Consider the following 13,125-nt stretch of genomic DNA (forward strand, 5'->3'; position numbering starts at 1 on the left):
AAATGAAGAAAAAAAATGCCCCCAAGAAGTTAATTTCATGAAAGTTATAACAGCAACCAAAGGAAGCAGTAAAAGTCTGATGAAGAAATGGCTGTCAAATATGAGGCATCAATACATTAACACTAGCTAATATTTATTGAATGCTTACTATGTGCCAGAAACGGTTGTAAGAGTTTTATAAGGATCATCTAACTGAAGCTTGATAACAGCAACTATGAGGTAACTACTATTTTTATCCTCAGGTTACAAATAAGAAAGCTGAGGCACAGAAAGGTTAGATAAGTTGTCCAGGGTCACCCAGGTGGAAAGTCCATAAGCTCAGTGATGTAAAGCAAAGGAGCATATGGACCACGGCCAGAGGGGTGTGGAAACATGAAAAATGTCGGTCAGTTAGGGTGGGAGAAACTGTGGCTAACTTTTCATTTAAATTTGTTGACATTTTGTGTAACATGTACACAATAAGTTAGAGGGAAAAAAAGAGCCCATTCTGGTACAACACAGCCCTCCAGGAATTTTTATGAGAAAACTTTTGAATTTTTGTGGTTGAAGGGAAAAAAAGGTTCTATTTGAAACACAGCAAACGAGCAGGCTTTGTTCTAGTTTACACTTCATTGTTTGAGTTCCCAGTCTCTGAACCTTGGGGTGCCCCTGGGAAGATGCCAGGTGGAGGGGGAGGATATGAGTGGTGGGCAGGTCGGAGGAAGTGGGGAGCCCCATGGCCTCGATGGTTGGCTTACAGAGATTTATGGAGATGTCTGGGGTTGACAGTCTGGTGCCAGCTGTGTCATAAATTCAGCGTGTTCCCTCATTTAAGTGGCATTTTAACAATCTTCTCTTCCAGTCTCGAGAACTACAGACTCTGCACAACCTCCGTAAACTCTTCGTCCAGGATCTGACCGCCCGGGTTAAAAAAGTGAGTTCTAGTTTGTGTGAATGGGACTGAGAAGAAAAGAAAAGTTGGCCAGAATGAATCATTTTCAGTTGAAGTATCACTTGCTTAAATCGGGGCTGGTTATGCTTAAAAATTAATTACCTCATGCCAGCAAATGTGATTAAAAGAATGTGCTGGAGGGGGAAAAAATACTTGGGAACATTTTTCCATCTGATTTTTCCTTCTTAGTAAAAGGAAGTTATTGGGTTGGCCAGAGAAGTTCGTTCGGGTTTTTCCCGTAACATTTTATGGAAAAACCCGAACGAACTTTTTTGGCCAACCCAATATCCTTTCAAACGAACACATATCTATCTGGCAGCAGTGTGAAAACCTCTGAGTGATGCAGGGAAAACCCAGAGGGGTCTCATCAGACAGCGTGGCCCTGAAGCCTGGTGAACGATGTCAGGAACGTGGAAGTCAGGGGCTAGAGCCTCATCTTTGCTTGTTAGGAGGCCATGAGAGGCCAGGTCAGAGTGTACGAAGCACTTTAACATCCGGCGTCTTGTTTGCTCTCCCCAGGAGCCATGTAAGTGGTTCTTAGTGTTCTGTTTTGCAGCTGTGGAGATGGGCTCAGAGGTTACGTGACCTCCCGAGATCACACAGCTGGGGAGAGCCAGAGATGGGATTGTAATCCAGGTCTGTGTGACTCCTGAGTCTGAGCTTCTTTGGTCCTTGTGCCACACACAGTGACAGTGATCTTGGGAGTCACTGAACAGTGAACCCCCAGAGCAGCTGGCAGAGGTTTCAGGAGGGGGGAGGGGGAGGTGGAAACAGCAAGGGGGCTACGCTTTAAAGATATTTGAAAGTGATGGATGAGGAGAAGTGGGCATACCCAGAGGTAGGACAGGATGGACGGAAGGTGTATTTAAGAAAAGTGTGTGCATGGGGGTCTGTGTGAAGGAGCCAAGGAAAAGGGATGAAATATATTATAAAAAAAAGAGGAGGTGACCGATGGAGTCGGATCTGAGAAGACAGAATTGACAGTATAGGGGAATGTATTAGGCTTGGTAGATGGAAAGGGCCCACTTTCCCAGAGAGGAGACGTGGAGAAGCCAATATGGAGACATTCGTAGGGAAATATATGACAGTGGGAAGAGATGCATCTGAAGACTTTGACTTTCTCAGTTAATGTGGAGAAGAAGGTCCTCAACGGGGAAGAAAGAAGAGAATGGGGAGCCCAGAGAGACTAGAGGAGGCTCAGGCAGCTGTGGGGGATTTGCTGGGGATGAACAAAAGGATGCTGAGCGGTGGTGGGAGTGTCCAGCTGAGGGTCAGAGCACGGATTTGTCGTGGCACCTGACAGCATGATTCTAGTGAGTTTGGAGGCCTGGAAATAAAAACAAGGAAAGAGGGTGGAGAATGATGGGAGGTCTCAAGGTGGCACTGGTCAGGCAGGTAGGTAGTGATCACCATCATCAAAATAGAAATGACTGGAGGACCTGGACCAGGGAGGAGAGAGAGGCCAGAGCAGAGGTGATGGAGACAGAGACTGGAGAGGTTATGACAAGAACCAAAAAGGCTCAGTCGGAGGGAGGAGGTGTTCCGAGGAGGGTGCAGAGCTTGAGATCAGACTTCCCAGACTTCACGATATAAAACTCTGTAGGAAGAACCTATTCCTAGACCAGTGGTTCTCAAAGTGTGGCCACCTGGCCAGCAGCACTAGCGTCACCTGCGAACTTGCTAGAGGTGCAAATTCTCAGACCCACCCTGGATCCACTGACTCAGAGACGAGGGTAGGGCCCAGCAATCTGAGTTTTAACAAATCCTCTTCTGGGTTTGAGAACCCCAGATTTAGATCAAAGAGACAGGTCTGAGATGCTCATATAGACATCACGTCTCAGAAAGAGAAGGGTGATGATCTCTTCTATAATGAGACAAAGCAAGCGTGCTTTGCCATTTTTGGGCTCCAGGATGTGTTTCTACATGTATTTCCCAACTTATCTGGCCACTCAGCGTGGCAGTGCTGGGAGAACAGTGTTTTTATCAATCTCAAGATCTGAAAAATTTTGAGAGTTGATCCAGCACAGCACGCAGATGCCGTGACTAGTCTGAGATGGGTTCATTAAGTAATTTCATGGAATTGGAAGCTGAAGGGACAAGCAGAGGCCATTGAGACTTCCCAGTGGGACCACAGACACTTTCCCACAGCTTGATGACTTGTTATCTCACTTGTGATGTTTGAAATGAAATTTGGGTCTTGGGCTTATTTATTTATTTTTTTAACATCTTTATTGGAGTATAATTGCTTTACATTGTTGTGTTAGTTGCTGCTGTATAACAAAGTGAATCAGCTATACATATACATATATCCCCATATCCCCTCCCTCTTGCGTCTCCTTCCCATCCTCTCTATCCCACCCCTCTAGGTGGTCACAAAGCACCGAGCTGATCTCCCTGTGCTATGTGGCTGCTTCCTACTAGCTATCTATTTTACATTTGGTAGTGTATATATGTCCATGCCACTCTCTCACTTCGTCCCAGCTTCCCCTTCCCCCTCCCCGTGTCCTGAAGTCCATTCTCTACATCTGTGTCTTTATTCCTGTCCTGTTGGGCTTATGTTTTCACACTAGTTCCTCTTAATGAGTTTTGGAACACTTCCTTTTGAAAAGAAAAGCCTCTATTTACCTGCATGCAAGGGAGAGGTATATTTCACAAAGACAGCTGTATCTAATCTGAATCCCTCAAAAAAAGATTTGAAGTTTTTTTGTCAGCTGTCCAAAGAAAGAACACTTTTGGTACCGATCAAGGAAATTAATTGGGAAGAAGGTCGAGTCTAAACTTTTAGAACCACTCCTCATTTTCACTTTCAGAATAACCTTTAGTAAGATCGGGGCTTTTCTTTCGAATGGCTCATCCACATGATGTTGGGACTGGGGGTGGGCAGTGTGGAGGCCTGTCCCTCTGACCCCTTGGTGTTGATGCAGAGTGTAGAGCTGGACAGCGACGAGGGAGGAGGCAGCGCTGCCCAGAAGCAGAAAATTTCCTTCCTGGAGAATAACCTGGAGCAGCTCACTAAGGTCCACAAACAGGTAGGAGGGTTGCGTCATCTTCCTCCTGCTTCTCTTTCTCTCCTGGAGAGACGCCCCACTGGATTCGGCCCTAGTGAGGGAGGTGACTCTGATACAGAAGGTAAAAGGACAATACATCACTAGGGAACATCAGTGCTGGAAGGGACCTGGAACTCTTTTAGTCTTCAGTGACTTCCCTTGTATAGAAAATACCTTCTTTTTTTTTTTATATTATTTTTTGGTCGCGCCTCCTGGCATGCGGGATCTTAGTTCCCCGACCAAGGATCGAACCCGTACCCCCTGCAGTGGAAGTGCAGAGTCTTAACCACTGGACCGCCAGGGAAGTCCTAAAATACTTTCTTTGATGGAAGCCAAATATAAGGAATTGAGTGTGAGCTCTCTGGGGCTTGGGGAACACGGTGTTCAGTTGTGTCTTTTCATTCTGCCTCCCGTCCCAGCCTCCAACCGCAGCTGGCCTCAGTGTCTCCCGTGATGCTTTTCAGGACCCTCTGTGGAACCAGAGACTCCACAGAATGCAAAGTGGATGCCACCAAGCTGGGTCAGGCTCCCCCTTCTTATAGATGAGGAAGCAGACTGGGCGAGGAAGCCACTGGCTTCATCCCACACGTGGGAGCACTGGGGCCGGAACCAGCCCCCTCTCTGCACTGTCGCCCTATTTCTTGGGCATCCTCTTGGGTTCCTGCAACACCCTGGAGTTTGTCTAGAGTGACAGAGAACAATAACCATGTCCAAACCTACTGGTGACTTAGGCAGCTTATTTCTCTCCTTTCTGTTTAAATGCTGGAATGTTCATTACGGTTTTCCCCAAATCCTCAAGATTTGGGATCTGATAAAAATGGTCCAACATTTTGGACCCCGTGGCCGAGGGGATGTCATTTCTCTTTGACTTGTTACATCCTCTTCAACATAACTGATGATGGCATTTTTCCCCAAAGGGAGGATGACAGATTCAACATGGTTGAAGTCATTCACGCAAATTGTCGATGAGAAATAGAAAAGCAGAAACTACCAGGGAACTTGAAATAGAGCTCTGAATTTCATTAATTATTTTATTCATGAATTCAATGAATATTTATTAAAAACCTACTCTCTGCCGGGCACTGGAGCTGGTGCTGGGTGGAGATACAGGAGTAAAGAAAACAGGTGTAGATCCAGCAATAGTTCAACCTTTGTTTAGCACTTAAGATTCTCAAAACTTTTCCTGATCCATTTGGATTCCCACAATGATCCTATTTATGTAGCATGTAGACTTAGAGTGGTTGAGTGACTCACACCTGGTCAGATGGCCAGGCAGTAACAGATCTGGCTCTCGAGCCCATTCTTAACCCAGGGCAAGCCTGTTCCTTCTTAACTGAGGGTCTTAGGTAATGAAGGAATGGGCAGTATCCCTGAGTTACCCGTTAGTCTCTGGATATGTTGCAAAGTGGGGTCCAAACCCGGTGCTGGTGTCGACAATGTGTCCTGGCTTGGAAGGAGGCCTTCAGAGAGCTCTAGAACATGAATGCCTTTCACTGAGCGTGTCTGAACTGGCTTCACATTTCTTATCTTTCACACGCCAACGTCCAAGTAGTCAATGTTCTCTGGCAAGTCCCCCCTCACCCCTCAAACAAAAGAGGAAGTAAATCCCACCCAAGCCTGAAAGTTTCCTACAGCTGGAAATAGCTTTTGATTCTATCATACACCCCTCCCAGCTTTCTCGTACCCGTGAATCCTGTGTTTTGGCAAATTGGAGACTCAGGGTATGGGATTTTTATTCCCGTTGGTCCCACCGTTTATGGCCCTACGGACTCTCCAAGACGACCCTGGTGGGGCGCGCGGGTGGTGGTTCTAGCTGCTCTCCTGTCACCTTCTCAGCCCCCGCAGTGGGTTTGCCCACCACCGCCACCCCCCCCACCAGCCCCGTAACTCCCCACCTCTCCCTCCCGCCGCAGCTGGTCCGCGACAACGCAGACCTGCGCTGTGAGCTGCCCAAGCTGGAGAAGCGCCTGCGTGCCACGGCCGAGCGCGTCAAGGCGCTGGAGAGCGCGCTGAAGGAGGCCAAGGAGAACGCCATGCGGGACCGCAAGCGCTACCAGCAGGAGGTGGACCGCATCAAGGAGGCTGTGCGAGCCAAGAACATGGCCAGGAGGGCCCACTCGGCCCAGATCGGTACGTGTGCCCGCCCCCGGGCCCCTGATAGAGGGCGAGGGCTCCTCTGGCCGTAAGCTCTGGGCGGGGCGGCGCGGCTCCTCCCGGCTCCTCCCGGCTCCTCCCGGCTCCTCCCGGCTCCTCCCGGCTCCTCCCGGCTCCTCCCGGCTCCTCCCGGCTCCTCCCGGCTCCTCCCGGCTCCTCCCGGCTCCTCCCGGCTCCTCCCGGCTCCTCCCGGCACCCAGCGTGCATCCTGGGAGGATGGGATGGCCAGGCGTGCGCTTCCTTACACTGAGAGATTCTGGGGGACCTTGTGATCGTCAGAGCTATTGAGCTGAGCAGAGAAGGCGGCCAGCCCTGGCTGCAGGCAGAGGTGTTTGTCTGTAAACAGACAGAGGTATACTTTCTCGGGAGTACCGGAATACATGGCTTGCTCAGGAAAGCCTGAAGGCCCCTTCTGTTCTGCACCCGGCAGAACCATGAAGGAGCTACGTGTAGCCAGAAGCCTCAGGGAGAGCTGCTTGCAAGCACAGCCTTGGAAATACTCTGGAGAGAGCCAGGCCTGGCATCAGTGAGTGCAGGGGGCCTGGGCATCCAGCCCCTTCAAGACCTGGATTTGGACCCACGCAAAGAATGAGAGTGTGCCTGTTGAGTCATAGTTCTTGGGATAGTGCCGTGAGAGTGGAAGGGATTTAAGGATGTTCTCTAGAGAGCTTTTTTCTTTCTTTCTTTCCTTTTTTTTTTTAAATTGAAACATCTCCAATAACACGTAATATTATTTCTCATCAGATATTGCTGTGCAGATGTTATGTAAACCAGCAACTTCATCTTTCTAGTTTTAAGATCATAACTTAGATTAGTGGTTCATTGCATTTATTGGGTCTTATCCCCTTGGACTATCTACTGAAAACTGTGAACCCTCTCCCCCTAAAATGCATCACAGACAGAATTCTGCATCCAGTTTCAGGGAGATGCAGTTGGAACCCATTGGGACCCACGGATCTGCCTCAGATAAAACTGAAAGTCCTCTGTTTCTAATTTTCCTTGATAAGAATTGAAATAATTGATACGTAAGGTCTCTCTGTCCCCTAAACATTGGGTGCCTTGGATTAACTAACTGTACTAATCGGAGGGCAGACCTCCCGCTTTCAGAAAGGTCTGGTGATTGATAAGAATTGTAATGTCGATAAAAAGTGTGCCTCTTGGTTTTCGCACGTGACCTGGAGGTATCTCGGCGCGGCTGTTTAAGTCCTTTCTGAATGTCTCTTCTCTCTCTTCTGTCGATTGGATACAGCCAAGCCCATCCGCCCTGGACACTACCCGGCATCGTCTCCAACGGCCGTCCACGCCATCCGAGGGGGAGGAGGCAGCTCTTCAAACTCCACTCACTACCAGAAATAAACACGAAGTGAGTGCTTAGTGTCAGGGGTGGCTTCGGTCCGGGGCAGCCCTGGGGCTCTCCCTGCTTCTGCCTGGCTCTCAGCCATGTGTGTGTGGACCTGCAGTGGAGAGGAAAGAGTGCAGCTCTACCCCAGCACCGGCCCTGGGGCTTCAGGTTATCAGGCGCCTGGGTCTACCTTCAGCTCAGTCTAGGGCCTCAGGGTCTTCCAGCTAAGGTCACCTGGTGCCAGGGACCCTCCAGGGACCGAGAGGGTGTGGTGAATGATTCACCCGAGCTTTCTTTTCTCTGCGGGACTCCCCTCTGTAGCTGGCATCCAAAAGGCCATTACCTGTTTGTCAGCTGCTTTTACCCAGAGCAGGCGGATGTGGGTGACTGCTTTAAGTCTCAGGAACTGAATATAAAGAAAGAGCCAGATAATAGAAAGTCACATTTTTATAATTACTATCTGAACTCAACAAATGGAGTCTTTACGAATTGTGCAGATTTATGTCTAGGTGGGTCCAGACCACTTTTTTCTTTGAGATGGTGGTCTGAAAACTTCTCTCCCCACACTCCGCATGCCTGACGTTGCTGTACCAGCACAAAGGAAAAAGTGATGTCCTTTAGAAAAGAGAAGGAGAGCGCACAAGCCTGTCCTCTTGTACTTGAGATAAAGAGTTTACTGGTTGGGCAGGGCAGACAGCTAGGTGGCCAGGAGACTCTGCTTAGAGAAACTCTGACTTTGGGCCAGTAACCTGTAGATGGGAGGAAGTGGCTCCTAATGTTGACCTTGGAGTCTTAGTCCTCACTAGGAAAGCTTGTGAGCTTGACAGCAAAGCCGCAGCGATCAGGGGCAACTCAGGAGAGCGGTGGTTCCTCACCCAGTCCTTTTTGCATCAAGGTAAGGAAAGTGAATGTGAGGGGCTGGAGACCCCACTCAGGAGGTACGACAGTATTGCTAAGGCTCAGACTAAAAGTTCCAAGGAGGAAGCTTGGTGACTGCACCCAGAGAACTTTCACCTGCCCTGCCCCAGGCAGCATGTCAAGGAGCAGGACAGGTCGAGGCAGGCCACGGGCGGGCAGCGTGCCCACCACCTTCTGCCGTATCCTGGGAGGGTGGATGCAGAATTATCTTGGCTGTGGTGGGCCACCCTATTCAGATGCGATCTCTGCTTTCAATGAGAAACAAAGTAAAGCTGGATGTTATAAAATTGCTTCTGACTGCACGTTATCAGTGTTGGGGATGACACTTGAAGGGAACTGTAAGAACAAATTGGGCCGCTTAGAACAGAAAGCCTAAAGCAGTGGTTCTCGAACTTTGGTGGGTGTCAGCATCATCTAGCACACCCAGACGCCCAGGCTCCTTGAAGGAGCATAGGCCCAGAGCCTTTGTATTTTTACCAAGTACCCCAGGTGATTTTGCTAGCCACCTAAGTTTGAGACCTGCTAGCTTAAAATATCCTAAAGTGGCTGATACAGGATGGACATTTATTTCTTTGTCACGTAAGGGACATTTGAGGGTGGTCTGTCAGTGGCTGGTAGAAAAACTCTACAGTGACAACAGGAAGCTATAGCCTCTTAAATTTAGACTCACTGTCCTCAGCAAGTACCTTCCTTGCTGGTCTCCTAAATGACTTCCTCAAGGTCACCTAAATGACTTCTGCAGTTCTAGCTATCGTGCCTGTGTGTTGCATGTTCAGCAAGCAGAGAGGAAGCTGGGGAGAGGCAAAAGCAGCTCTTACAGTTGAATCAGCTTCCTTTAAGCAGCCTTCCCAGGAGTCCCATCCAACTCTGATGCCTGCATCCCTCTGGCCAGAATTGAAACACGTGGCCACATCTAGCTTCAAGGGAGGCTGGAGAAGGTGGTCTTTAGCTGGGCACATCACCGCCCCAAACAAGAGTAGTGTTCTAGTGCCTAGGACAAGGAGATGGAGGTTGGGTGGGCAACCAGCACTCTATTTGTTGAACACCTGATCTGCAGCGGCACTGTACTAGATGTAATATCTACATCACCCCATTTGATGGAAGCACCGGGTTAGTGTGTGCGCTTGGCTCCCAGCAAGCTTTTAATGACTATACCGGCCCAGGGATTCCGAGGTCAGAGACTGTGCAGTGGACCTCCCCTCTCCTCGTGCACGCCCATAAAGGCCTGTCAGACCCACGTTTTATGGAGGGTGCGTACAACCAGATGTTGGCCAGGCCTCACCCATATATCCCCTTCTCACTCTGAAGACCGAAAATCAATAGGTCTGGTGAGACTTTGAAGACCTTCAGCATATAGAACCACCCTCACCTGTCATGGCCATTCATTTCTTTCTCTAATTCAAAGTGTTATGAGTGGTTTTGATGATTTTATCTGAAATTGGAACCTCCACCACCCACCTTACCTATTCAAATGACTCCTGTAACTGCGTGTTTTCCTCACAGTGTCACCAAACAAACAGGCCCCATCCAAGTGTCGGGATGGTGGTAGGGTTGAAGGGCCTGACTTTGGACGAGCGACCCGGGTCAGGTGTCAGGTCTTCCACTGCCTTGGAGTTACTTAACCTCACGGTCGGTTTCCTTGTCTGTGAAACGGGGAGAATCCTTTCCCTGGGCCACGGGCGTTGATTTGAGGACTAAATGAGGTCATACTTCTGAGCTGCTTGGCACATAACAAGTGCTCAAGAAAATGTCAGCTGTAGGAGAGGCTAGCACTGCAAGCTTGGCACACAGTGGGTGGTCCATGAATGTTGGTTTATATTCTCTTCTAATTCTCATAGTTGTTACAAAATAGTTTTTAGTCTGTAGCAATTGATCATAACCACAGCAGAGAAGGCCCAGGTCTGAGTATCCTATTTGGTGCTATGACCAGATATAAGGGGCTTTAAAGATACTATCATTTATTTATCCAAAAGTTATGAACAGCAACATTGACTATTTTTATGGAAATAACTGGGCATTGGTCAGTGGAGGTTAAAAAAAGGATGAGAACCAATGGAGTAGAGAATTATAATTGGAAGTGAGGAAATGCTTATTAAAAAATAAGCTTATTAAAAAAATTGGAACTATGAAATTAATTGCTTAGATGAGATCAAAAGCTTTTTGAGATGATCTTTCCTGCTCTCTGGATTCTCGTTCTGAAGTGTGTCTGTCCTGTAGAAATGATCTCAACTGCTGACTCTTCCCAGCCCTCCTTTTGGAGCCAGGGCGGCACATTCATACTTGGGCAGCCTCTGGGTACCTTTGGGATTTCTTTCTGCTTCATTTCAGGATTCAAGGAATATAGTCACAATGAGTCTTTCGGTTTATGCTCAAAGTTTCAGAGCAACCGAAGATGCCAACATATAGAAATCAAAAGAACCCAGGACAATGCCAGCTTTTATCTCATCTCATTCAAATCTGGGGGCGTGGGCTGCATCAGGAGGAGGGGCCCATCTTTTTCAACTCCCAAAGCTGGACATGGGGTAATACAGTGCAGTAAGCTGATGACATGGGATATGGGATTGGCCAGATGTGGGTTCCAGCCCTGGCCTTGGCTCTATTCCTGTGTGACATTGGGCAAATTACTTGATTATTTTTAGCCTCAGTTTCTTCATCCACCAAATGGGATCAGGCATTTTGTACTTGCTCTGTACTTGGTTTAACAGTAAAGAGACAAAGAAGGCTCTGTTCTTGTGTACTGACACGCTTGTCGGGGGGAGATAGACAGCAAATAAAGACGGTAACTGCAAATAGTGTTAAGTGTTCTGAAGAAAATAAGAACAGGTTAATGAAATAGAGATGGGGGACACTTATTTAGAAGAGGGGGTGACATTTGAGCTGAGAACTAAATGATGAGAAATGCCAGCCCCGCAAATGACATGGGCACAGACACTCGCTGGAAGGTGGGTCCAGACTGTGGCATATTTGAGGAACCACAGGAGGGTTGATAAGGCTGGAGAACAGGGGAGACCATCATAATTAGGAATGCTGGGGAGGGAGGTGGGACCAGATAAATGAGGCCTTTGAGGCCAAGGTGAGCAGTTTAGAGTGTAAGCTAGGCGTGTAGGGCCAGTGGGGGCTTTGGGCATGGGAGTGGTGGGACTCAGTTCATGATTAGGAGAGGTCTGCCTGGGCTGGACTCTGGAGGAAGGAGGCGGGTGGGGTGAGCGTAAGAGCAGGGGGCTCCCTTGGGGGCTATTGCGGGTGTCCACTTTGGGGGGAGTAGCACTGAGCCAGGGTGGCAGCAGCAAGTGGTCAGAGTCAGCCTGTGTTGGAGAGCTGAGGGTGGAGGGGAGAGAAGGAGGGGTGAGTGGGAATCAAAGGTGGTTCCTAGGCTGGGGCCCTAGCAACCAGGTCAATACTGGTACCTTTTAGCCATGACTGGGAAAATTGGGCAATGAACAGGTTTTATGGAAAAACAGAGAGTTTGGTTGATTATGAGATGCCTCTTAGACAATCCAGCCTAGCTCACCATCCAAGCGGGTATGTTGAGTAGGCAGTGGGACCCATAAGCTCGGGAGAAAGATCAGGGCTGAGATCATAGAGAATTGTAGGCTGTAGATTGTGTTTAAGGCTATGGGGTGGAGGAGATGACCTGGAGAAAGGTGGATAGAGGCAGAGGGTGGGGAGAGTTAGACCAGGCCTGGGGACTGGCCAATGGAAAGGTCAGAAAAAGGAGGTAGCACCAGTAAGGGGGTCTGAAGAGGCAAGAATGTGATGTTTGGGGAGGTGAAGTGGAGCCCTGGTTCCTAAGGGGAGGTCCTCAGCTGTGCCAAAGGCTGCTCAGAGCTCCAGGAGGATAGCCACAGAGACTGAGGGCAGTGACCTCAGCTTCATGAGGGGGAAGCATGGACCAGACAGCATGGGGGTGGGGAAATAGAGCCAGCAACTGCATGCAGCTTGAAGTTTTGTTTGAAGGAGCAGAGGAATGGAGGGATGTGGGGTGAAGACGGGATTTGCATTTCTTTTTTAAGGTAGGAGCCATTACAGCTTATTTGTACGCTGATGGTAGTGATCCAGCTGGGAAGGGAAGTTGATAACTTAGGAGACAGGAGAATTACAGTAGAGAGTACTGGCTTTCTGAGAGGTGCTGTGATCCAGAACATAAGCAGAGGCAACACTGCACCCAAGGTGACAGGAAGGCAGAGCAGAAAGTACGGCTGCTGGTGGCTGGTAGATGGGGGTGCTGGTAGATCCATCCAGTAAGATGGACCCATCTTAGCGCTTGTTTTCTCATGCAAGTAAGAAGCCAGGTTACCAGCTGAGAGGGTGGGGGGAGACCGTGTTGCAGGCTGAAGAGAGAAGGCGTGAAATAGGCCTCTCAGGCAGCGCTGAGTGCTTACTTGACGCTCCACATTGAAGGTAGACAGCATTTAAATACGTGTTCAGCTCCTTGGTTCTGAGGGCCCTGGAGTACGGCGGTGCCAGCAGGCACTGGTTCGAATGTGCCCACCAGATGGCGCCAGTGGGGCATTGCTGAAACCTGTTTTCTGACCGGCTTTGGGGCAGAATCGTGGTCTCTGTGTTTTCCTATCTGTAGACTGTTATTTCTCAAACTTGAGTAGTAAATAGAGTACTTTTAGGGAAATAAAATTCTCACAGATTCCTGGAGTTTAAATTATAAAATAATTATAAAATATTTAAATTATTTTATTATAATACTCAAGTATTTGCACATTAAAAACAGTGTACAC

General features: G+C 48.6%; 1 protein-coding gene across 2 annotated transcripts in view; it reads left to right on the forward strand.

The window, feature by feature from the left end:
* The window catches only part of KIF5C (kinesin family member 5C), a 173,450-nt gene that overhangs the window by 147,920 nt on the left and 12,405 nt on the right, over positions 1–13,125 (forward strand). The window contains exons 22-26 of one of the 2 annotated variants that reach the window (XM_082464975.1): positions 842–913; positions 3,856–3,960; positions 5,892–6,108; positions 7,382–7,495; positions 10,721–11,117. In XM_082464975.1, coding sequence (XP_082321101.1) covers positions 842–913; positions 3,856–3,960; positions 5,892–6,108; positions 7,382–7,488 — 501 coding nt within the window. In that variant the 3' untranslated portion in view covers positions 7,489–7,495; positions 10,721–11,117. Of the gene's footprint in view, positions 1–841; positions 914–3,855; positions 3,961–5,891; positions 6,109–7,381; positions 7,496–10,720; positions 11,118–13,125 lie in introns of those variants that run through there. The other variant, XM_082464974.1, reaches the window with a different exon arrangement.

The sequence above is a fragment of the Balaenoptera physalus genome (genome assembly GCF_965194825.1).
Source record: "Balaenoptera physalus genome assembly, chromosome: 6".
In the NCBI taxonomy this organism is placed as follows: domain Eukaryota; kingdom Metazoa; phylum Chordata; class Mammalia; order Artiodactyla; family Balaenopteridae; genus Balaenoptera; species Balaenoptera physalus.